The sequence below is a fragment of the Rhineura floridana genome, chromosome 5 (genome assembly GCF_030035675.1).
Source record: "Rhineura floridana isolate rRhiFlo1 chromosome 5, rRhiFlo1.hap2, whole genome shotgun sequence".
In the NCBI taxonomy this organism is placed as follows: Eukaryota; Metazoa; Chordata; class Lepidosauria; order Squamata; family Rhineuridae; genus Rhineura; species Rhineura floridana.
The window spans coordinates 126,381,140-126,406,744 of record NC_084484.1 but is presented as its reverse complement, the minus strand read 5'-3'; the positions used below and the strand labels follow the sequence as shown (position 1 = coordinate 126,406,744).

Genomic DNA, 25,605 nt, shown 5'->3' with positions numbered 1-25,605 from the left:
TACAGCATTTCCACCATCTACTAAGCTAGTGACCCGATCAAAAAAAGAGATGAGATTAGTTTGACAGGATTTTTTCTTGACAAACCCATGCTGGCTCCTACTAATCACAGCATTGTCATCTAGATAGTTGCCAATGGACTCTTTTACTATCCGTTCTAAAATCTTTCCCGATATTGAAGTCAGACTGACCGGCCTGTAATTCCCCGGATCTTCTTTTTTACCCTTTTTAAAGAGCGGGACGACGTTTGCCCATCTCCAATCCTCCGGCACCTCTCCCGTTCTCCAGGATTTCTCAAAGATGATGGCAAGAGGTTCCGAGAGTACATCAGCAAGTTCTTTCAATACTCTGGGATGCAGTTCATCAGGCCCTGGAGATTTGAACTCATTTAGGTTAACTAGGTATTTCCTGACTATCTCCTTATCAATCTTGAACTGCAATTTCGACCCCTTCTTGAGATTGCGACCAATGCAAGGTTGCACACTGTTCCCTTTTTGGGAGAAAACGGAGGCGAAATAGGCGTTGAGCAGTTCTGCCTTTTCCTTGTTATCTGTCAACATTTTGCCCTCCTCATTGAGCAGCAGTCCCACCGTTTCCTTGGTCTTTCTCTTGCTTCGAAAATATCTGAAAAACCCCTTTTTGTTGTTCCTTGCTTCCCTCGCCAGCCTCAGCTCATTCTGGGTTTTAGCTTTCCTTATGCTATTCCTGCAAGCCCGAGCCGCTCGTCGGTACTCTTCCTTGGTGATGCATCCTTCCTTCCATTCTTTATACATGCTCTTGTTTATTTTTACCTCCTCCACCAGTCTTCCGTGTAGCCACATTGGCTTTTTCCGATGTCTTCCGTTTTTCTTCCTCTTTGGAATTGTTTGCGATTGCGCTTTTTGTAATACATTCTTCATGAACTCCCACGCTTCTTGGGCTCCTTTTTTCTGTAGTCTATCTAGCCATTGGATCCTACCCATCCTTTCCCTGAGCTTGCTAAAATCGGCTTTCCTGAAATCCAAGGTCCATATTTGACTATGTTCTTCTTTGGCTTTCCCCAGAATGACGAATTCCAGCATTACGTGGTCACTTTCCCCCAAGGTACCGACCGCTTTAATTCCCGTGAACAATTCGTCCATGTTAGTTAAGATCAGGTCCAGGATTGCCGATCCCCTTGTTCCTTCTTTTACTTTTTGAAAGAGGAAATTATCAGCAAGGCCCATCAGGAATTTGTTGGAGGCTTTGTGCTTCGCAGAGTTTGTCTCCCAGCAGATATCCGGGTAGTTGAAGTCCCCCATCACTACTACTTCTTGCCTCCTTGAGATTTCAGAGATTTGTTTGAGAAAGGCCTCATCTACCACCTCTTCTTGGCCAGGGGGTCTGTAGTAGACACCTACTACCATGTCGGTTTTATTTGTTTCTCCATTTATTTTTACCCAAATGGTCTCTACCAGACCCCTTTGTTCGCTCTGTTGGATTTCCATAGAGGTGTATTTGTCTTTGACGTATAACGCTACTCCCCCTCCTTTTCTGTTGCTTCTATTCTTTCTGTAGAGTTTATATCCTTGAATGGCTATATTCCAATCATGGGAGTCATCCCACCAAGTCTCTGTTATCCCTATGAAGTCATATTTGCCTTGATGCACTAACACTTCAAGCTCGTCTTGCTTTCCCAAGCTCCGTGCATTGGTATATAGATACCAGAAGTCTCTTTTGTCCTGATTGGATTCCTCCGTTAATATACCGTGAGCTTTGCCGTGCATCCCTTTCTCTTTCCCAGTGTCTCCTGTACCCTTCAAATCCTTGCGTTTACAACTCGCTGTCTTTGGATCGGTATTTAAGCTATCATCTCCATCCCCCTGAGGCTTTAGTTTAAAGCCCTCTTGACGAGTTTTGCCATACTTCTGCCAAAGAGATTCTTCCCAGCCCTCGTGAGGTGCAGCCCATCTCTTGCCAACAGTCCCCCCTCCAAGAAGCTTAGACCGTGGTCCCAGAATCCAAACCTCTCCCGTCGACACCATCTGCGTAACCAGTCGTTGACCTGCAGTATCTTCCTTTCCCTTTGTAGTCCTCTATCCTTCACGGGAAGAATTGACGAGAAGACCACCTGCGCCCCCAGAGCCTCATAGTCTGAGGTGATCTGTTCCAAGGTGTTTCTGGCCGTGTCGTTCGTGCCCACATGGATGAGGAGAAAGGGGTACCTATCTTGTTTCCCAATGAGCCTCGGCAGGTTGTCAGCGAAGTGCCGGATGCGTGCCCCAGGGAGACAACAGACTTCCCGATTCATTTTGTCCAGCTGGCATACCGGTGCCTCTACCCCGAGCAACGAGTCTCCAACCACCAGCACCCTCCTCTTTTTGCCATGAGAGGTGGTTGAATCAGCTTCCTTCTTCTGGGGTGTGGAGTCTTCCTTTGCAGCCAGTGACTCTTGATGCAGGTGAGTTTGTTGAGGCTCTTCAGGGGTGCTGTCTGCCGAGAGAGGCTGAAAGCGATTTGTTAGTTGGAGCAGTTCCGAATCCCTCCTGTTTTTTCTTGCCCTTACAGTGACAGTCCTCCACGGGGATTTGTTGCTGTTGCAGTCCTCTTCTTCCTTGTCGCTTTCTTCCTGTACTTTGTGTTGTTCCCTTAATTCCTCTTGTGTTCTATCGAGAAAGTCCTCATCTTCTCTGATAAGTCGCAGGGTGTCTATGCATTGCTGCAGCCCCCTGACCTTTTCTTCTAGGAGCGCCACCAATCTGCATTTGCTGCAAGTGTAATTGCGGCTGGTTTCCGTCAAGAAGATGAACATAGCGCACACCTTGCAGGTGACAACAACTGCTTGATCCCCCTCTATTTTCTGTTTGTTGTTTACTATTCCTGTTGTCAGTGGCAGTCTTGATGTTCCTGTTGTTGGTGCTAGGAATTAGTTGAATGGATTGTAGTTTGTGTGTGTGTGTGTGTGTGTGTATGTGTGTGTTTTGAATTTGCACGCCGTCAGGCTTGCGCTGCCGAGCCTGGTGCGAAAGAAAGTATGCAGAAGAAACATATTGTTTAAATATATATATTAAAAAGCAATTCCAACACAGACACAGACTGGGATAGGTCTTAACTTAAAAGGTTGTTGAAAGAGGAAAGTCTTCAAAAGGTGCCGAAATAGCAGAGATGGCGTCTGCCTAATATTTAAGGGGAGGGAATTCTATAGGGTAGGTGCCACCACACTAAAGGTCTGTTTCCTATGTTGTGCAGAACGGACCTCCTGATAAGATGGTATCTGCAGGAGGCCCTCACCTGCAGAGCGCAGTGATCAACTGGGTATATAAGGGGTAAAACGGTCTTTCAGGTATCCTGGTCCCGAGCTGTATAGGGCTTTGTACACCAAAACTAGAACTTTGAACTTGGCCCGGTAGCAAATGGGCAGCCAGTGTAATTCTTTCAGCAGTGGGGTGACATGTTGGCGATACCCAGCCCCAGTGAGCAGTCTCGCCGCATTTTGCACCACCTGCAGCTTCTGGACCAACCTCAAGGGCAGCCCCACATACAGCGTATTAAAGAAATCCAGCCTGGAGGTTACCAGTGCATGGACAACAGTGGTCAGGCTATCCCGGTCCAGAAATGGCCACAGCTGTCTCACCAGCTGAAGCTGGTAAAAGGCACTCCGAGCCACTGAGGTCACCTGGGCTTCAAGTGACAAAGATGGATCCAGGAGCACCCCCAGACCACAGACTTGCTCTTTCAGAGGGAGTACAACCCCATCCTAAGCAGGCAACTGACCAACTAGGGTTGCTGCTGGTGTACCGTCCACCCTGCTGCCTGGCAGCTTCTCTGACTGAGCTAGTGGAGGCCATCTTGGCTGTGTTATTGGAGGAGACCATAACAATAGTCCTGGGTGATTTCAGTGTCCATGCTGAGACCAGAGCTTGGTAGTAGCTAGTGACAAATAACGAGTTACTTGTAATTTATTACTTTTTTGAGGAACGAGTGGGTAACTTTTGTTACATTTGCTGGTAATAGAACGAGTAGTAACTTCCAGGGCTGTGGAGTCGGAGTCGTGGAGTCAGGAGCAATTTTCGGTGGAGTCCGAGTCGGTAGAAATGTACCGACTCCGAGTCCTTCATAAATGACAAATGTATATTAACTAGTAATACCAAATTTACTGTAGTAAAATGGTAGCACAAGGCATTTCATCACCACCACGTGAATCCAGAGCTTGGAAAAGTTACTTTTTTAAACTACAACTCCCATTAGCCCCAGGGATTGGGCTTGTGGGAGTTGTAGTTCAAAAAAGTAACTTTTCCAAGCTCTGGATTCACGAGGTGGTGATTAAATGCCTTGTGCTACCATTTTGCTACAGTAAATTTGTTATTATTAGTTAATATACAGTTGCCATTTATGAAGGAGTTGGAGTCGGACAGTAGAAAAATAGAGGAGTAGGAGTTGAAGGTCTGGCGTACCAACTCCACAGCCCTGGTAACTTCGTTACTTTTGAGCTGCAACTTTAACGTTTCCAGCGTCACTTTGGGGCATTACTTGAGGGGGGAGCAGGGGAAGTCTTCTGCTCCTCTGATTTGTGGACAAAAATCATGTGCTTCAAATTGGGCTTCTGTGCAGCGTCCTCTTCCCTCGTGCTCTATAGGTGCTTAGGAGATGACAAGGGAGGAGGTGGAGAGCAAGACAGGGTGGAGAAAACAATTGTTTAAAAATGGACAGGAGTGGAGGGAGAAAAGAGACAGAGGGCAAGGAGGCAGGAAGAAGGCATCGTCAAAACGGACGTGAAGAACTGGCTGCGGAGGTGAAAGACGCCGATGTGTGAGTTTGGCGTGCAAACCGTGTGTGTGTGCGCGCGTGCACATGCAAAGCTCCAGCGGTGCTCCCTCTCTTACCAGCGGAGAGATGCAAGCAGAGCCAAAAGCAAGGCTTCAGGTTGAGCGAGGGGCAGGCAGAAGTTGCAGCAGCAAGCAGCCAGGATCCTAAAGAGTGCTGCTTCCAGTTTTCTTTCCTGCCCTTCCTTTTGTGCAAATCCTTCTCTCCATGGCCAATGCAAAGAGTTCCAAACAGGCACTTGTTAAAAATGATTGTATAGCTGTCTTACAGTACAATATATACAAGTCCACTCAGAAGTAAATGTCTTTATGTTTAATGGAGCTTACTCCCAGGTAAATCAAACTGGGTATAGGATTGCACTAATTAGGCAACATAAGGACTGGTTGAAGCTGTACCAGTTAGCGAGGGTGGGGAGAGGAAAAATATGACCCTTTATAGTACAAAGATGCATCAATCTGTTTAAAGCAAGTAAAATTTGATGCAGGTAATACAAGGACTAACTTGCAATTCAGTACTTGTCTACTCAGAAGTAAGTCCCATTGGGTTTAATGGGACTTACTCTCAGGCAAGTGTGTATTGAGTACACACTTACGTACATGGGAGACATGTATTGCATTGCAGCCTTAATTTCCTTTCCCCCCATTTTAATTCGCCTTCTGTATCTTCACAACAGCCCTGTGAGATACGTTAGGCTGAGAGTTAGGGACTGGCCCAAGGCAATAAATAAGCAAAAACAATGTTGAGTAAAAATTTAAAATGTGAAAATGCTCATGCTCAGTGTATTTTTGTTGCTCTCTGTCAAGGCTTTGCGTGTGGGTTTTTAGGTCTACTGTCTCACAACTTCTGTTTGCCCGAGAATGTCATATTTCATACTGTTACAGATGTTCTTTTTTAAAAAAAGAATTGCCCAAATTCTGTGGGTTTTTTTTACTTGAGTTCTTTGCATGGTTTAGGGGTGGCACTGCAGGAGATCAGACTCTTATGGACAGCTGTGGGGCAGGTAGAAATTAAATGGAGTAAGCTTTTTTGTATGGCAATACAATTATGGGGAAAGCTTCACTTGTTAACGTGCTATATGTCAGACATCTTATTACTTGTGTGCCCCCCTCCCCAGATTTATTTTTGATTTGTGAATGCCATGACCATTGTCATTCCCTTCCCTCATTTATCTTTGCAACAACCCTGTGAGGAAGCTTCGGCTGAGACAATATATGTACATAAGCAGCAGTTTTTAGTTGTAGCTGGTACAGCATTAATAAAGTATAGCCCCTGAAATGTATTCTGGTAGAGTCCAGCCCTATATATGTCTAATCCATTTAACTCAATGGAGCTTAATTTGGAGAAGTATATAGGATTGCAGATTAATTTTTACCTCTGAAGGGAACGCACTGTCAGACACAGAACTTAAGAGACATACTTTTCTGGATGTGTTTGAAACAGATGGGTAGATGGGAAGGGAGTTGGGCCTTCAACATAGTGCCCTCCAGATGTTGTTGGACTACAACTCCCATCAGTCTCAGAAAACGTAACGACACTGAAGTTGGTTCCTAGTTCCTTATTTGCTTGAAAGTTAAAAATACTAAAAAACAAGAAAAGTTCACAGCTACAGCAACTCCATAGGAAAGTTAACATGTCTCTGCACCCCAAAATATATGTTGGGGTACCTATATCATATATCTCTGTGATCTGGAGATTCTTCCCGTCAAGAATAACTACATATTTATTGTATCAAAATTATCAGGCTTCTGAAATGCTCATAAATGCATAATGATGTCATAAAATCATAAAAAATAAGTAACTGGGTGTGCCCACCCCATAATCTGTTCTGGGCCAGGACAACACATACACCCCAGGGAAGGGGAGGGTGTCCTCTACAAGATGCCAGTGCATCCCGCCTGGCCCAGAGCTTTTGCTGGGTGCAGGGCAGGGATAAGGTCATCTATGCTCAACCCAAAGCAACAAAAATATGCAGAAAACAGTAAGAAACTGGGGGTGCCCACCCAAAAATCTGCACTGTGCCAGGCAGTAGTGTAGTGGCAAATTCAGAAGTGCAGGGTCCCTTCATGATAGTCTCAGCCACAGCCAGACGCCTCTCCCCCCTTGTTTTGCTCCTGAGTTGAGAATGAGGTCCTTGTTAATGCCTTCTCCCACAACAATTGATGCTACTGAAAAGAGTTGTCTCAATGGGTGACTCACCTCCTTTCACTCTGATTGGCTCCAATCAGCAGGAAAGAACAAGGAAGCATATTAGAAGACTCTTCTTAGTGGCTAACACACTCCCCTTTCATGCTGATCAGCTCATATGATGCTGGAGACATAGGGACCCTGCTCCCAAAAAAGTAACGGGTCTAGGACTCCCTGAGTCCTTGGACAAGAACACCCCTGGTGCCAGGGCAAATCATACATCCTAGGAAGGGGGAGGGTGACCTCTACAAGATGCCAGTACTTCCCAACTGGCCCACAGTTTCTGCTGGGCGCAGGCTACTCATAAGGTCATCTGTGCAGAACTAAAATAATGAAGAGTAAGTAGAGAAAAATATGTAATTTGGGGTGACCACTCCAAAATCTGCTGTGGGCCATGAAACATCATTCACTTGAGCAAAGGGGAGAGTGTCCTCAATGGCATCCTGCCTGGAATGGATTTTCTTGTGGACACACGAAACGGATATGTGCATCTATGCACAAGCAATTTAGCAGGTATAGAAGGAACTGTGGGTTCCCACCCCAAAACATGCTTTGGCCACTACAAGTCATACATCCATGCATGCAGGAGAGGATTCCCACCCAGTTCAGAGCTTCTTTTGTATGTATGGTACAGAAAAGGACATATATGTATTAGAAAAATAGTGAATATGTAGAGGAAAGAAAATAAGGAACTGGCGTGCCCATTCTAAAAGATGATTTGGGGCACCACATGTCATACTTCCATGCATCTGGGAGAGTGTGTTCTATGAGATGCCATCCATGCATACTTTGGAGTGTCATCTATGAAATTACATCTTCTTCAAGGAATCATTGTTTGTTGACCCTGCCACAAGTCCTGTCACCAACATCAATGGCTTTAAAAAATAATAACTGTAACAGGGAATACCAATACAAAATTTTAAAAAATCCACATAGATCATAAGCACTGGCCGTAAGTACTGGCATAGCATAGAAGACACCCTATCATTTTCTGAGGTGTCTAATTTGTCTTGGCTCAGAGAAGATTTTGTGGTGAACACCCCTGGATATTTATTCTTTTCTGCGCTTTTTGTCTCTTCTGGTTGTGCATAGATGCCCTTATACATGCCCTGAATCCAACAGAAACTCTGGTCCAGGTGGGAAGCATTGGCATCTTGTAGAAGATATCCTTCCCTTTCCTTGGGTGTATGATTTGTTCTGGCCCAGAGCAGATTGTGGGGTGGGCACCCTCAGTTACTTATTTTTTTTTCTGCATCTTTTTGTCCGTATTGGTTGTGCTAAATGTCTACTTTCCCCCCATTAGACAGAAGAAACAAATTGAATCTAGATACCAATTATTAGAGGAATACATACTTAAACTATTAGCATCTCATCCAGAGGCCATAATATTAATAGCCGGCGATTTTAACGCCAGAACTGGCCCTAGTGATGAGAAACTGTATAAGCATTTCCGTCAAATTCCCCCTATGTCATACGAGAATTACAAAGTTCCTTCCCGCTCCTCGAAAGATAAAGGGGTAAATTATGCAGGTTTTTCTCTTATACAGATGACTTATAGACTGAACTTTACCCTGGTAAATGGAACTGTTGAGGGTGATTGGTCTGGTGAATATACATATCTGTCAAACACGGGATCATCCACTATCGACTACTTTATTATTCATAGGGACTGGTTCAATATGGTAGCTTCCTGTTCTGTTGATATCCGAACAGAAAGTGACCATTTACCCCTTATATTGTCACTTATATGGGGATCACAAGAGATTCGCCCCGTAAATACCCCAACTTTAAACTGGGAACCTGTTGAGTCCATCTCTAGGGTACGTTGGACAATTAAAGTAGAAAAACACTTTAGAGAGATAATATACTCTCCATCCATGGTCCGGCTCAGAGAAACATTACTATCAGCAATACAGGGAGAGCCTACAACAAGCTTATCAGAAGATGCTTTCTGAGGTCCAAACAAATCTGACCATGAAATCTACTCCCAGAGGGAATAAAGGTTCTAATTGTCATAAACAATGGTTTGACCAGGAGTGCCAGGCCCATAAGAATCTTCTGATCTGTAAATATAGAGAATATAGGTTTCAAAATCTGACAGAAATACCGGCGGAATATAGAGAATTAAAACAGAGTTATAAAAATCTAATTAAACGGAAAAAGTTAGAAATCCAGAAATCATACTGGCAAAAGCTGATCATGGCCTCTAGGATTAAGAACACTACACTATTCTGGAAGTTAGTTGCTAGAGGATGGCCAAATTCAATATCAAAATTGGACTCCCATATTTCAGTAAACCTATGGGAAAGTCACTTTCAAAAGATCTATGTAAGTGATCAGAATAAGATCAGTAATGTCGAAATACCGTTAAAAGATCTTCCTACCTGGCCCCCAGTGACTAAGAGTGAAGTGATCACACTAATTACTTCCCTGAAATTAGGAAAAGCCCCCGGTGCTGATAATATCACGGCTGAAATGATCAAAACTGATCCCAAGTGGTATATTAGCTACACTCTTTGTGAGTATAGATCAGACGACCATCATCCCTGAAGACTGGGGTTTAGCTATTATTGTTCCAATATTTAAGAGAGGAAATAGAGCTGATCCATCGAATTACAGACCCATAAGTCTGTTGAGTGTGATCAGCAAATTATATGCTAAACATCTGCTAGCAAAACTCCAATTCTGGCTTGAGCAGGAAAATATACTCGAAGATGAACAAGCTGGGTTTAGGGTAAATCGTTCTACACTTGACCACCTAGTTGTTCTAAAACATCTACCGTATATTCCGGCGTATAAGACGACTTTTTAACCCTGGAAAATCTTCTCCAAAGTCGGGGGTCGTCTTATACGCCGGGTGTCGTCTTATTAGGGTTGCCATATTGCCCGGATAGCCGTGTTTTACCCGGATTCTAAGCATGCCACCTGGCGCCCGGCTAGCCCCTTAGGTGGCCCGGATTCTCAGCTTTCATTTAAAAAAAAATTAAGTTTCTAGGTGGTGCGGTTCTCAAGATATATATAAAAAAGTCAGGCACCCCCCCCGGTTAAATCTTTTTTTAAACTACTGTATAGCACTTCGTAGCTTTAACCCCGCCCGTTCAAGATTTCAGCCAATCAGTGAAGTGTTTGTTTGGTGGCAGTGTCTGCAAAACCTCATTGCGAGGCCAGAAAATGGTGGTTTCCCCTCCTGTTTATCTGAAAATCTCATAAATTGGGTAGGTATATACATTTTAGTTTTTCCCCCTGTTGTGTGTAGGAGTCAGATCCTGGGCAGTGTTTTGAAAACCTTCCCAATAGTTGCTTTTGGGGGTAAAAACAGTGCTAATCCCATATGTCCAGAGTAAATCCTATTGAATTCAGTAGGAATTACTTTTGAGTAGACATGATTATGAATGTGCTGAAAATCAATGGGACTTGAGTGAATGTAAAAAAGAATTGTGTTTGCGTTCTCTTTCTGCCCCCCCCCAGTCCTATTTTAAAGCAAGTAGGCAGGGCTTACTTAGGTATTGCAGTTTTTATTCTGTAGGAAACTAATACTGATTTTTAAAAAACTAATACTGATTTTTCTGCAATGACCAATTGGTTTGACAATAAACTATTATATGGGCTGTATGTATTTATACATCTGCAGTGTGTGCGTGTGTGTATGGAGTCTTTCCAACACCCTTGTGAGGTAGGGTTGGAAACCAAGGCAGCTCACAACAAGAAACAAAGCCATTTAAAATCCAATAACCATAAAAACAAGTATAAACAGTTGCAAAACAGTGTAAAGTGGCATGATTCGGAATTTTGGGTTGTGTGAATGAAGTTGCTTATCACTTGAGGTTGCATTTCTGTCCCTGTTTGAGTAAGTCCCATTGAATACGCTGGGACTTGCTTCTGAATAAATAAATTTAGGATTGCACTATAAATATCTTTACAGTTTGTGTAAATAATAAATATATTTGATAGTTATGCTTATATAAATATTTCTTCATTTATCATATTTTTGGTTAGGAATCCTGACTGGTTGTGAGATGCTTAGTTTTTTGCCTTATAGGAATCTTGTTGTGGTTGGTATGGTATTACATTTAGGAAAGTGTTACTGCCTTCTGTATTTTTTTTTCCTATTTGCATTTCACTTATCTTTAACCTCACTCCGTTACAGCCATAGAAGCAACAGCAGCATATGCAAGATAATTAACTCCCATTAGTGATAAGAACAAGAATTTATAATTATTATTTCAATTAAAACAAGAGGCTTATCAATACTTTGAAGAGGACCAGATATTTATTTTCTTTCTGAGCCCAGGACTGGGTCTTTCATGATGCCCGGTGTGTGTGTGTGTGTGTGGGGAGCAGGAGAGTAGTCGATAAGACAGACATCCTGGCATTGATAATCGAATTAGCAAGGTATGTGTGGGGTTGTTGTACACTTCCAGGCTCAGTTTCATTTTGAGTATGGAGGTGGAACCTGTGTAGATCTGGTTATCAAAGCGAGAAGAAATTTTGAGTTAAGCAAAGCTCTGCTTTTATAAAACCTAAGAAACATACAGTACTTTGAATGTCTGAGTGCCTGCACCAGTGGAATACTGGAGGAACTTGTAAAACTTGCTGCAACAGTATTTAGAACTGAGCAAGTGGTGTGAAAGACTCATTTTCCTAACATTTTGGCTTGTTTTTCTCTGATTGTGTATTTTTATTGTTTTTACTATATTTGTAAGCTGTGCTGAGCTCTGTTTTTAACAGCAAAAGGGCAGGATATAAATTCTCTTAATCAATCAATAAATACTCCATAGTGTTGGAAACTAGAGTCTAGGCATTTAATGTTGCTTTTTAAAAAAAGATTTCTCACATCTTTCCCCAGTTTTTGGTGGTAATTCCTAGGCACAAAAACAAAACAACTGGACAATCCAAATATTAATATTTATAAGTTTATAAGTGACAGTTTTCCTGCTAAGTACCTGCATGTCATAAGCAGGGGTAGTCTTATACGGCGAGTATATCCCAAACTCTGTATTTTAACTGGAAAAGTTGGGGGTCGTCTTATACGCCCAGTCGTCTTATACGCCGGAATATACGGTAATAGACAAATACTCAAAGCGCCGGGGGGGGGGGTTATATGCAGCTTTCATAGATTTTAAATCTACATTTGACCTTATCCCCAGAGACAAACTGTCGGCTAAATTAGAATCTGCAAATATTGATAAGAGACTGTTATTGCTTATACGTACCCTTTATTCAAATACTTACGTTCGCATCAGATATAATAGTGTTGGCAATTTAACGGGGCACATTCCAACGACAAATGGAGTAAAACAAGGCTGTATATTAGCTCCAACGCTATTCAATTTTTATGTGAATGCCTTAATTAAAAGCCTTGCAAAAATTCCTTCCCACCATCCTACGCTCTCAAATAGGCCAATTTCAACATTGTTATATGCTGATGACGCTGTGTTAGTTTCTCTTTCACCAGTCGGTCTTCGGCGTCTCCTTTCAGCTCTTAGTAATCACTGTAAGACTGAGGCATTGGTAATCAACTATGAAAAGACCAAGGTGATGGTTTTTACCAAAAAACGCACAAAACACCGATGGAATCTGGAGGGTAATGCTATAGACCAAGTAACTATCTATAAATATCTTGGCATAGTATTACACTCATCAGGTAACTGGCAAGCTCAGGCCAAATGTGCGCGGATAACTGCCCAAAGAAGTGTAAATGCCCTTCTTTCTTTCTACTATACTAAGGGTGGCCAACATATTCCATCAGTCTTAAAAGTATTTACCTCCAAAATTGTCCCACAACTACAATATGGTACCCAGGCTAGCGCATGTACAAACTTTTCCTTATTAGAAACAGTACAAAAAAAATTTCTTAGGTCCATTTTAGGAGTTCCATCCTGTGTATCAAATAACATCTTACGCCTGGAAGCTGGTCTTCCAACACTGGATTCACGTATATGGATCCTTAAATTAAAATTTTGGTTAAAATTAGTGTTTTTTCCAGTGGGATTGGCTCCTTTAGTACTTACTGACTCCTTCCATTCGGAGTGGAGAAATTCCTTAGTACTAAAACTTACATCTTTAGGCCTATCCCCGCCCTTTCTCCTTTCTATGGGATTCCAACAAGCTAATTTATTAATTACCAAAAGAATTTTGGATACGGAAATACAAAATCAACGCTCTTTTAGACATATTAATACAATTGGGGAACCACGTAGCTCGCCCTATATACCTGCGAATCACTTGAGGATCTTAGTGGACTATAGAATAAGAAAAGCATTCACGAAGGCCAAATACAATGTTCTACCCTCTACCTTATTAAACGGTAGATATCAAAAAATACCACTCCTAGAGCGTGTCTGCCCATGTGGCAGTGGCTCTTTAGAAAACATCGACCATGTCCTGTTAAATTGTGAGTTTTACAATGAGTTAACACAGCGATTTATTACTCCTCTTCTCCAATGAATCCCAGGCCGAGACTCTGCATTATATACAAAATACCTTTTAGCAGATGTGGACCCTTCTGTTACATTCCCAGTTGCAAAATATTGTGCTGCAGTAATAAAGCAACGCACCTTGCTGGTCCCACATGGTGTTTTATAATTTGATAGTTTTAAAATATCTTAAATCGAACAAACTTTTGTTCATTTTAGTTAAATGTATGTATTATTGGATATTGTTTTACTGCTGGTCTTTGACCGTATTAATAAAGATTTGGATTTGCTTGTTCAGATGGCCTTATCCCTGCCCTGCACCCAGCAAAAGTTGTGGGCCAGCTGGGAAGCACTGGCATCTTGTAGAGGACACCCTTCCCTTTCCTGGGGTGTATGATTTGTCCCAGACCAGAGCAGATTTTGGGGTGGGCACCATCAGTTACTTATTTGTTATAATTTTATGACATCATTATGCATTTATGAGCATTTCAGAAGCCTGATAATTTTGATTGAATAAATTTGTTGTTATTCTTCATGGGAAGAGTCCACAGATCACAGCGATATATGGGGTACTCCAACATATATTTTGGAGTTCAGAGACGTGATAACTTTCCTATGGAGTTGCTCTAGCTGTGAACTTTTCTTGTTTTTTAGTGTTTTTAACTTTCAAGCAAATAAGGAACTGGGAACTAGGAACCAACTTAGTGTTGTGACAACATAACCAATTATCAGGGATGATGGAAATTGTAGTCCTACAACATCTGGAGGGCACCATGTTGGCTATCCCTGATCTGTAAGGCCTCACAAGTAACTTTTGTTGTTTGTTGCAATACATACAAGAACATAAGAAGATCCCTGCTGGATCCAGCCAGTGGCCCATCTAGCCTAGCATCCTGTTCTCAGAGTGGCCAATCAGATGCCCTAAAGGGAAGCCCATAAGCAGGACCTCAGTGCACGAGCAGCACTCTCCTCACTTGTATTTCCAGCAACTGATATTCAGAAGTGTACTGTCTCTGACAGTGGAAGTAGAGCATAGCCATCATTGCTAGGTGCCGCTGATAGCTTTATCCTCCATGAATTTGTCTAATCCTCTTTCAAAGCCATCCAAGTTGGTGCCCATCACTGCTTCTTGTGGTAGTAAATTCCATAGTTTCACTGTATGCTGGGCAAGACCACATTTTTAATTGCAGGAGAAGGGATAACATTTATGATGGTGGATTACTTTTGATATGTTCATTTTCTGTTTACCTACATTATGTCTCTAAAGTTCTGATTCTGACAGTTCAACTGTGCATACATGTCTATCCAATGAGTTCAATGGGATTTACTTCCTGGCAAGTATGTACAGGATTAAGTTACCTCTAACTTACACTGTTGACAAAAAATTTTACAAAGGCAACTAGTAAAGTACTAATGTTTGCATTTTTCTTTGATAGGGGATTGCCATATTGATCAAAATGTGTTTTAGTTGAAAGGGGTGCTGCGTTGTTTTTGGCACAGGCATGTCTTCAAGCGCCACAGTAGAATGCCTGTTCAGTACTGGTGGCAGCGTAATCTGTAAAAAGACATTCCTTGTCTGACGTGCTTTTTGAGCATCCTGTTCTTTTGAGACATAACAGAAATGTATTGTAAAGCAGCATTTCAAGTGTAACATTTGATTTCAAGTGAATTATATGTGTGTTGGGGTATCATCATTGCTGGGGGTGGGGTGACGTGAGGTTCTGTTATGCCATTCTGTAAATCTTACAAATAAAAACAATTAATCTACTACCCTCTGTGTGTGCACTTATTTTTAATGTTTTAGGCTACTTAGATGTGCAGCAGCCAAGGCCAGCACCTTGCAGGCAATTTTTTAAAAAGTAACTAAAATGTAATTGTAGTGATTACTTTTGAGTAAAAGTAAAGTAACCAGTTACTTTCAGAACAACTGTAATTTTAACTGTAATTACTACTTTTTTGGGCCATGTAACTATAGCTGTAATTTATGACTTTTTAAAAGTAATCTTCCAAACACTGGCTGAGACTGCCTCTAGTGTTCCAGCTTGGGACTTCATGGCCTACATGATGACCATGGGGCTGTCTCAAGTTATCACTGGCCCGACACATAGGGAAGGGCACGCCCTCTACTTGGTTTTTGCTCCAGATGGAGGAAGGAGCATTCTGGAGATGGGGGGGATGTCACCCCATTGTCATGGTCAGATCACTTCCTGGTGAACTTTAGTCTTACAACTCGGATCCTCCCCTGCAGGGATGGTGGACAGATTAAGATTGTCTGCACCCAGAGACTAATGGAATCCATTGGATTCCTGAATGCCCTGGGGGAGTTCCCAGTAGATAGAGCAGGTGACCCTGCTGAAGCCCTTGTCACGCTATGGAACAACTATGGGCATTGGGCTCTTAACATGGTTGCCCCAAGCGTCCTCTCTGGCATTGTGGAGTCTGGTTTGCACCTTGGTGCACCAGTGAACTAAGGGCAATGAAACAGGCTGGACGACAGCTACAGTGCAAGCAGTGGAAGACATGCTGTGAGGCTGACTGGGCACAAGTAAAACATCACAACTGTGCCTACTGTGCGATGGTGAAGGGGCGAAGAAGGCCCACTTCTCTGCCACCACTGCATCCTCAAGTAGCCATCCAGTGGAGCTTTTCCGTATTCTCAGGGTTTGTTGACATCAACTCCAGGAAATGGAGTTTTAGACCCTTCGGAGGCCCACGTTTGCAAGCCACTTTGAGGGTAAAGTTGCTTGCCTCTGTAGTAATCTGGATGCCCCATTCACATCTACTGTAGTCCCCAGTGAGGTGTCCAGTGCAACGTCTGCTGCAACTTCTTGGGATCGGTTTCAGTTGATGCACATCAGTCCATGAGGAGGCTAGGTACATTCATGTTGCATTGACTAAACCATGGATTAGCATTAAATCCAAACACGGTTATTATATCTGAACTCGGTGAACTGTAGTTTGTTTAAACGATACTTAGTTCAAAAAAGGCAGGATCAAACGACAATTTACAGTCCTGACTTTTCACTAACCATAATGTAAACTAAACACAGTTCCTCACATTCAGATATAATGGGGACGTATGGTTAGTTTCAAATTTCAAGCTAAATTAAAGTGGAAACTACTGCTCCAGAGGAAGTGAGGGAAATGGGTAGCATGCAAGCCAGAGGTTCACAAAGGCTCAGTTGCATATGCTAATTGCCTAGCATTATGTCCGATCTGGCCCTTTGCTGTTTCTTAACAAGGAAAATTAATACAAAGCCATGTAAATATTGGTGGAAGAAGTAGGCATGCTCCTAGAGCAGAGGTAGGAAACCTGTGGCCTTCTCGATGTTGCTGGACTACAATTCCCATCTTCGTCTCCCATGATGGCTGGGGCTGATGGCCATTCGAGTCCAACAACATCTGGAATGCCACAGGTTCCCCACCCATTCTAGAGTGTACATGGCATGCTTAGAAATAGAAGTATTTGCTGGGGAACTGACCACTTAACCAATCAGGTGTCAATGTTAGATGGCTAAGCCCTAAGCAGGTGATGCTGCTCAACAACTGGTGACCACTGCAAAGAAATTTAAATTTTATGCTGGCCAAGAAAATACATAGTAGGCACAAGATTGCTATGGAACTTCCTATACCCTCAAAATAAGTGATGATACCATTCAGATTTCAAACCCACTTCCTGAAATAGGAGGGGTTTTTGAAGTAGATGGCCATCTGCTCATGAGAATGATTTATTCACTCAGATGGTCCCAAGTGTGCAGTATCAAACATCTCCTCCTAAAATTTACATGCCTGAGTATTAAATACCTCTGCTTAGTCCTTTGCCTGCAACACACTATCTTTAAAGGTCTTCCTGAAAATAGAGGTTTTTGATATAAAAATCTCTTCTAGGTCCTTTCAGAAATGTTTTGCTCACCCTGCTGCCCCTGCGGCGTTTGTGAGATGATGAACTGTGCTGGTTGCAAGTTGGTTGTTGGATGCACCAACACAAACTGTTGCAGGTTGAGATTCTGTTGCTGAAGCTGCTGCAGGTGCTGCAAATCCTTCAAGAAGCAAAATGATATTAAGAGTTTTTCCATCTTAAACATTAATTTCCTCCCCTTCAAAAGCAAAACAAAACCCTTTGGAAAAGAAGAGTGACCCAAAATTCTTATTTTGCAAACACAGGACATTTGAATTTAATGGCACATAAAGAAATAAACAAAAATTCACTAAATGATGTGAAAAATATTGCTAACATTAGGAAACAACAGGAAAGTGTTGATAAATGAGGTGGTGGACCTCCTCAGCACTTCTGTTGTAAAATGTCTGAGGTTTTCAACATTCAATCATATTCACTAATAGAAACAAATCCTCAGCACTGGGCAAATGATGTTTTGAGTTGGAAAGGAGGTCTGCTTGCCCCCAGGCAACTTCAGTCCCTGTACCTACTATCTGCTGGTGATGGGGACTTGGGGAGGAAATGACTGCTGCTCCCGTCACTAGCACACCAGGCTCATGAACAGGCAAGAAGACCTGCTGGATTTTTCTTCCATCTGCCTCATACCAGCAGAGGGACTCTAACAGGAATCTGTGTCTGCTTTCCAATACGTCTGCCTACTTGCAAGCAACTGGTACAAAACATGGGGGCGGGGAGGAGGTAAATAGAATTTCCTTTCTTTTGGCCCTAGCCTGCTCCACTCACAGACGTGTTTGTGGATCCCACAATATGTGGGGATATATTTATCTTTGGGGAAGGGGAGTAAACACGTCACAACATGGTGTTTGGGTAGTAGCCAAACCCAGTCTATTGTCATGACCACATGTATTGATTTTACACATCAGAAAATTAACCCTGGGAATCCTGCTGATGGGCTGACTTGATGGCCTCTGCAGGTCTAGCAAGGAGCCTTCAGATGTAAAAAATCTACCCCACTTTAGCTCCTCCTTCTAGCATGATAAAAACCCCAAACCAAACTTAAGTGGCACAAATATACTATGAAAAGTGAAAAATACATTTTACTCACAGCATGCCAAAGAGTACTTTGTTTAATATATTATATCTATCAGGTTGTGGTTTGTATTAGTTCTGTAAATTGCCTGCCCAGTAGGTGAACAAAGAGCTACAAATACTACTATATAGAAGTTCAAAAACCTGCTAGCAACTATTCAGTGGGGCCACTATTTAATTTATATTCTCACAGAAGATTCCTTATGATGATTGCAGTAAGGGTTAAGTTGTGTGTGTAAAATCAGTTAATTAAAATAATGGCTCTGATACAGAGATCTGCCCGATGAATCAATTATTCAAGAATAGTCCTACAAAAACAAACAGTTATTTGGATAATGTATTTATAACAGCAATTCAAACAAGCAAAGCAGGGCTCTGTTTAAAATGTAAGTGATCGATGAAACCCATGCTCTCCAATTTACAGTGAAAAAAGTAGCAGACCTTAAAAATATAGCAATTTATCAACTATATTTTTTTTATCTCACCCTCCTCCAAGGATGCCAAGGCAGCATATATGTTAGGGTGACAGGTAAGGGATTGGTCCAAAGTGACCCAGTGACTAGGGAACTGAACCCAGGTCTCCCTGGTTGAATTTTAATTAGAGATGTGAAGGCCTGGAAAACCCCTGGAAAAATGGGGGGGGGAAGGTTTTTTTCTGGAAAGGGGGGGGAGAGACTAACCCCCCCCGTTTTTTCTGATCCCCCCCCCGGCCTTCACATCTCTAAACATGACACTGGCTCCTAAACTTCAGCTTGCTCCTTGTGAGCATAATCTACCAAAATTATTAACAGCACTTCTAGGCCACCCTAAAACAGAATTCTCAGGGCGACTCAGAACAAGTAATAAAATGATTTAATATTCAGTAGCAATAAAAAGTATAATGTTGCATACAAACACAAATCCAGGAAGTTCAAGTTAATTTATTGTCTTTCATATACATCTCAAAGTGATTTATACTATATGCTAAAACATCTAAGAATAGGCTTAAAAACAATACATTAAACAACTAAAGATAGGATTCAAAACAACACACACAGACCCAGTTCCCACCCCTCATCCCAACCCATCCAGCTGGAAAAGTTTATCAAAACAAGAATGTCTTCAATTGTTTCTGGAAACTACAAACAGAGGGCACCTGTCTCAACATTGTTCAACAAAACAGTAGCAGCCGCACTGACAGCCCTGCTCTGAGTTGTTGTGGAGTGAACCTCTGATATTTTAGGGACTTCAAGGAGAGACTCTCCTGCAAAACACAGTGACCTACTGGGTATATAAGGGGTGAGGCAGCCTCTCATGTAACCTAGTCCTGAGCTGTAGAGGGCCTTATACATTAGTACCAAAACCTTGAATTTGGCCAAGTAACTAGGTTGGCAGCAAGAACAGAACTCAGAGAGAAGGGGTTATATGCTGACAGCAGTTTGCCCCCACAAATAGCCCAGCTGCTGCATTCTGTATTAGATGCAGTCTCCAAACCATCCTCAAGGGTAGCACCACAAAGAGTGAACTGCAGTAATCCAACCTTGAGATTACCTTTGCATGGACAACTGTGGTCAACCTATGCCAATCCAGGAATAGCTGTATCTGCCTTACCAGCCAAAGCTGGTAAAAGGCACTCCTACCTCAGGACTCCTGTGCCTAGAGCTGCATCTAGAAGCACCCCCAGACTACACACCTTCTTCTTCAGGGAGAGTGCAACTCATTCAGGGCAGGCAACTGACCAATTTCCCAGACGCAGAAACTAGTCACCCATAGAGCCTCTGCCTTCAGATCAGTTTATTAGCCCTCATGCAGCACAAATCTGACAGGTGGGTGAGCTGCAGCTGATGAGCAGAAGGGATCAATCCTGCTGGGAGTAGCGGCTCTGCTTTGCCAGCGGGGAACTTGCTGGCAAAGCAACATCCAGCAGGATTGCACTGTTTTTCTCACTACCTGGTAAGCAGCGGAGTGCAATCCTGCTGGCTGCACAGGTCTGCTTTGCTGACGCGTTCCCCAAAGGGAGGATTCAGTCTGGAACACGTTGGAGAAGCAGACCCCAGCAGGACTAACCTCCGTCTTCCCACCCATTAGCTGATGTCACCCACTGACATCAGATGATGGACAGGTGGGCATGGTTTGGGGAAAAAGGGCTTAATTTGGATCCCTTTGCAGTTCAAGATTGGCTCATGAGCTAGATGTTCCCCCACCCCAGTCTTAATAATCTGTTTCTTTCAAGAATACTTGCAGCATTACCGCTACACCTCTCTCAAGTACGTTGTCCCAAAAGGTGACTAGGTGGCACTTAAAAGCCATCGGGTCTGGGGTGAGCTTTTTCAAGGCAGGAAGCACAGCCTCCTCACACAAAGAAGCATTTAACACATCCTGGACCCAATGAGTCATGCTCCCCCCCCAAGCTTTAATCAGCCACGAAGGGCAAGGGTTGAGAGCACACATGGCTGGGAGCATTCTTGCAAGCACCTTGTCCATGTCATCAGGCGGCAAAAACTGAAACTGATTCCAAAACAGCTTGATGGAGCACTGGAAACCTCACACAGAGCTGTGTAAACCATTGCATGAAGCTCATTATAGAGGTGGGTGACTGTCCTCAAAGTGCCTAGCAAGCAAAGCACATCAGTTCTTTGGAGGGACCCACTCAAGGATGCAAAGTAGGCATGATCATGTGCTCTAATTTGTGTTCTGTCTCCACCTGTGCTCTAGCCATTGTCCGGCCTGTTTCCTAACACATAGCTCCTCAGCATACCGGGGTGAATGTGTTCTACAGCATTGGAGAAGATGCTCAGAAACAATTGTATTGATGGCCTTCCACATCTCACTATTCCACAATGACATGAGGGCATTGGCAGGCTCACCTGCTTTATCTACCAGAAAATTACCCCAGTGCATTCAGAAATTCATAAGTCATGGGGGGCAGGTTATCCTAACTGGTATTCCACCCCTGCAGGGGAAAACTGGTACTGTTAGTTCAAACTTCACCAGTAAGTGGTCAGGCTACGACAACAGGGTCACAGAACTGCCTCCTCCTCGCTTCCAGACCACCAACCTGTTTACTGGGGCAAAAACCAAATCAAGAGTGTATTCTGCACTATGTATCAACTCAATGACCACTTGTGACTGCCTCTGGGTTGCCATGAAGTCCTGAGTTGGACCAGTGATAGCACTGGCTTCATGCCAAGTAAGGGCCAGACTGCATGAGAAGCCTGGTTTAGATTTAAAGGCAAATCATGGTTTGGTGTGAACAGTTTTGTACTTGCACTCTTTCTTTAATTTCCTCCCCCACACCATAGTTTACCTTCAAAGCAGAATTAGAAACAAAAAAATCAAGCTGTGGTTGTCTCCCAACCAGAACTGGAAAACAATGGTTTGTGCAAATTAGAATTTACTCAGTTGGGATGTCACAGCAAATTGGTTTGCACAAATTAGGAAGTGAGGGGAAAAAGTGGCGTGTACAAGAGAAAGGAGTGAGTGAGCATAAAACCTGTTTATACCAGCCAAATTATTTGAACTGAGTGTGTCATGCCTACATTTTATAAAAAGATTATCTCTTTCTGGAACAGGGATGTGCAGTTTTTTAGTCAGAAGACTAAACAGACCAAGTTGCCAAGATATTCAAAACACTGTCTTGTCAGCCCTTATCCAATTGTTCTGTGAACAAATAAGTAACAAAAGGGACATATTAGGTCAAGCCAAAACAATTGTCTGAAAGGCAAAGCTCACCTGTGCAATTTGTATTGGTTGAGATAGAGGGATCTGTGTCATGGGCGTTGCAGCAGAAGCTGAGATGGTGGCGCCTGCAGCATTGTGCTGCTGACTGGCTGAATGCTGCACTGCAGCTGCCAGCAACTGTGCCTGTGCCTGTTGTAGCAATAATTGCTGCTGGGCTGGCGTTAACGTGAGCTAGAAACAAGTTTTAGGACAGTAGTTAATAGCATGAAACATAATCCCTTTCTCAAACCATCACTGTTCATTTCTGACCACCTTCCATCAAACAAGCCATCCCATCTAAAGAGCAGCTGTTTACTCCAGGTAAGATAATTTCACCTCATCCAAATGGTACTGGCATAAGCATTATACTATTGTGACCATCAGTGCTACTGGGATTACAGAAGCTCCTCTGTGGCGCTGGTTCAAGATTAATGTGAAAAAGGTAATTAGCTAGCAAGCAATGGAAAGAAACAGCACTGACAGGAAATGGCAGGCAAAAAAGAACAAGCCATCACTGACAGGCTTTGAAAGGAAATTTACACCCACCAGAAGCACAAGCGATTAGCCAGATGAATGAGAAATAGCAATACTGGCTGTGGTTACCAAACAAACTGATAATACTCCAGCTGCTTCACATTAGCATGAATCCCTGCCATGTTTCATCATTTCCATTATGCCTTAAGATATAGCTGAGGACCATTTGTTCCTCTCCAAGTCAACCCCCCCCTTCCGTCTCCCTTTTTGTTTTGATAGGATTGAGCTGGTAGGCTGACATCTCTGCAGGTTTCCAAACACACATTATCTCTATGAAACAGGTGGCCTCAGACTCACTTCGATATGTGAGTATTCTTCCCAGTTTCTGTACTAAAAGAAGCCCTAGCTTCAAAGGCCAGAATCTAATTCCAATGTAGCAAAGAGCAGTTAGGAGAAATTACATGGAACATATTTGGAACAGACTTTAAGAATTATTACTGCATGCATATAAACAACTGTTCCAAGTAAAAGCCATGAAAAATGATCAGATTAAACGCCCACTAAACATGGAAAACATCCATTTATTTTTAATAACAAATATAAATGTTTAATATTTATATTTTAATGCAAAGGATCTGCCGTAAACAGAAAACACTGCTATTCAATATAGACAGTACTGAGGAAGACAGGAAGCACACCTGCAGGATAAGACAGGATCCTCCTCTATGATGCACATCTGGTGAGGGGGTCTGAGAGTGTTGAAGAAGCTGACAGCAATGCTGTCAGGAGTCTAGACCAAGAGGCTAGACTCGTAGCAGGGTCAACCAAGGCAAAATGAGACCCCCAGGTCAGATGGCACTCAGTGAGCTACTGCGGAAGAACAACACACAAGTACGAGTAGCGCTGAGACTAATGATGCAGCTGGGTCAAAGCCAAATGGAAGCCCAAAGGCTGATGCACACAGATGTGAAAAGAGAGTCTGGAGTTGCACCACGTACACAATTGGAACATGGAATGTGAGAAGCATGAACCAGGGAAAGTTAGAAATTGTCAAGAAACAAATGGAATGCATCAACATTACAATACTTGGCATGAGTGAATTAAAATGGAGGGGAATGGGACATTTTCAATCAGGCAACTACAAAATATTTTATGCAGGAAATGACAAATTAAGACAAAACGGGATTGCTTTAATAGAGAGAAGAGATGCAGGAAAAGCAATTAGAAGCTATAATACAAGGTCTGAGCAAGTTATATCAATTAGATTTAATGGGAAACCTATTAATATAACCATCATCCAAGTCTATGCTCCAACAGCAAACACAGAAGAAGAGAAATTGGAGAGATTTTACGCATTAGTACAGGAAGAAATTGATCACACACCAAAACAAGATAGGCTGATAATCATGGGGGGAAATGCAAAAGTAGGGAACAGAGAAGAACTAGGAATTGTGGGAAAATGTGGCTTAGGAGATAGAAATGAAGCAGGAAAAAGTCTTATTGAATTCTGTGAAGCCAATAATTGGTTTCTTGCAAACACATTTTTTGAGCAACCAAAAAGACAACTGTACAAATGGACATCACCAGATGGTCAATAAGGGAACCAAATTGATTATATAATTGGTAGCAGAAGATGGAGAATTTTCATATTTTCTGTGAAAACAAGACCAAGAGCAGACTGTGGTACAGATCATGAACTGGTCATATTGAAAAGCAGAGTAAAGCTAAAGAACAACAAGGCAATCATAATGCCAAAATACAATTTAAATAATATCCTAGAAGAATATAAAGTTCAACTAAGGAACAGATTTGAGGCTTTAAACATAGTTGATAGAGAACCAGAAGAACTATGGAGTGAAGTCAGAGACATTATCAGGGAAAAAAATACCTCTAGTTAAATAGAGAGAAAGAGGTCAATGGATGACTGACAAAACTCTTGAAATGGTTAAAGAGAGAAGAAAAGCAAAAGGAGATAGAAACATGGTCAGAACCCTAAATGCAATAATATAGCGACAGGTACATAGGGACAAAGAAAACTATCACATTAGTTACTGTAGAAGAGTATAACAGAATAGAAGAGGATAACAAAAAAGGTAGAACAAGAGCCCTATTCTAAAAGATTAGAGAAATTAAAGGGAAATTTAAACCAAGAACAGAGATGTTGAATAATTAACAGGGGAACACACTGACTGATCAAGATGAAATAAAAGGAAAATAGAAGCAATACACCGAAGAACTCTATAAAATGCAAGGGTGACAGATTCATTCACGGAGGAACCATATGATGAAGAACCAGAAATTTTAGAATATGAGGTGAAAGCTGCTCTTAAAATACTTGGAAGAAGCAAATCACCAGGAATAGATGGCATACCAATAGAGTTGCTACAAGTTACTGAGACTGAATTTGTCCAAATTTTGACAAAAATTTGTCAACAAATATGGAAAATAAAACATTCAATATACATCCCAATTCCAAAGAAAGGGGATCCCAGGGAATGCAATAATTATCAAACTATTGCCTTAATATCCCATGCAAGTAAAGTAATGCTCAAGATTCTACAACAAAGGCTCTTACTATATATGGAGAGAGAAATGCCAGATGTCCAAGCTGGATTTAGAAAGGGAAGAGGCACCAGAGATCATATTGCAAGCGTACGTTGGATAATGAAACAGACTAAGGAATTTCAGAAGAAAATCACCCTGAGCTTTACAGATTACAGAAAAGTCTTTGATTGTGTAGTTCATGAAAAACTATGGAATGCTTTAAAAGAAAAGGGGGTGCCACAGCATCTGATGTGCAAGCTATACTCTGGACAAGAGGCTACTATAAGGACAGAATATGGAAAAACAGATTGGTTCCCCATCAGAAAGGTTGTGAGATAGGGGTGTATTTTATCACCCTATTAGTTTAATCTATATGCAGAACATATCATAAAGTGGGATTGGACCAAGATGAAGGAGATGTGAAAATTGGAGGGAGAAATATCAATAATTTAAGATATGCAGATACCACCATACTACTAGCAGAAACCAGTAAAGTAGGGCCCCACTCATATGGCGGGTTA

General features: G+C 42.2%; 1 protein-coding gene across 4 annotated transcripts in view; it reads right to left on the bottom strand.

Annotated features, from left to right (window-relative positions):
* Positions 1-25,605, bottom strand: part of POU2F1 (POU class 2 homeobox 1) — a 177,756-nt gene that overhangs the window by 18,334 nt on the left and 133,817 nt on the right. For all 4 annotated transcript variants that reach the window (XM_061628022.1, XM_061628019.1, XM_061628020.1 and 1 more), the window contains exons 6-7: positions 22,079-22,258; positions 17,294-17,420 (exon numbers count right to left, since the gene is read on the bottom strand). In XM_061628022.1, coding sequence (XP_061484006.1) covers positions 17,294-17,420; positions 22,079-22,258 — 307 coding nt within the window. The remainder of the gene's footprint in view (positions 1-17,293; positions 17,421-22,078; positions 22,259-25,605) is intronic.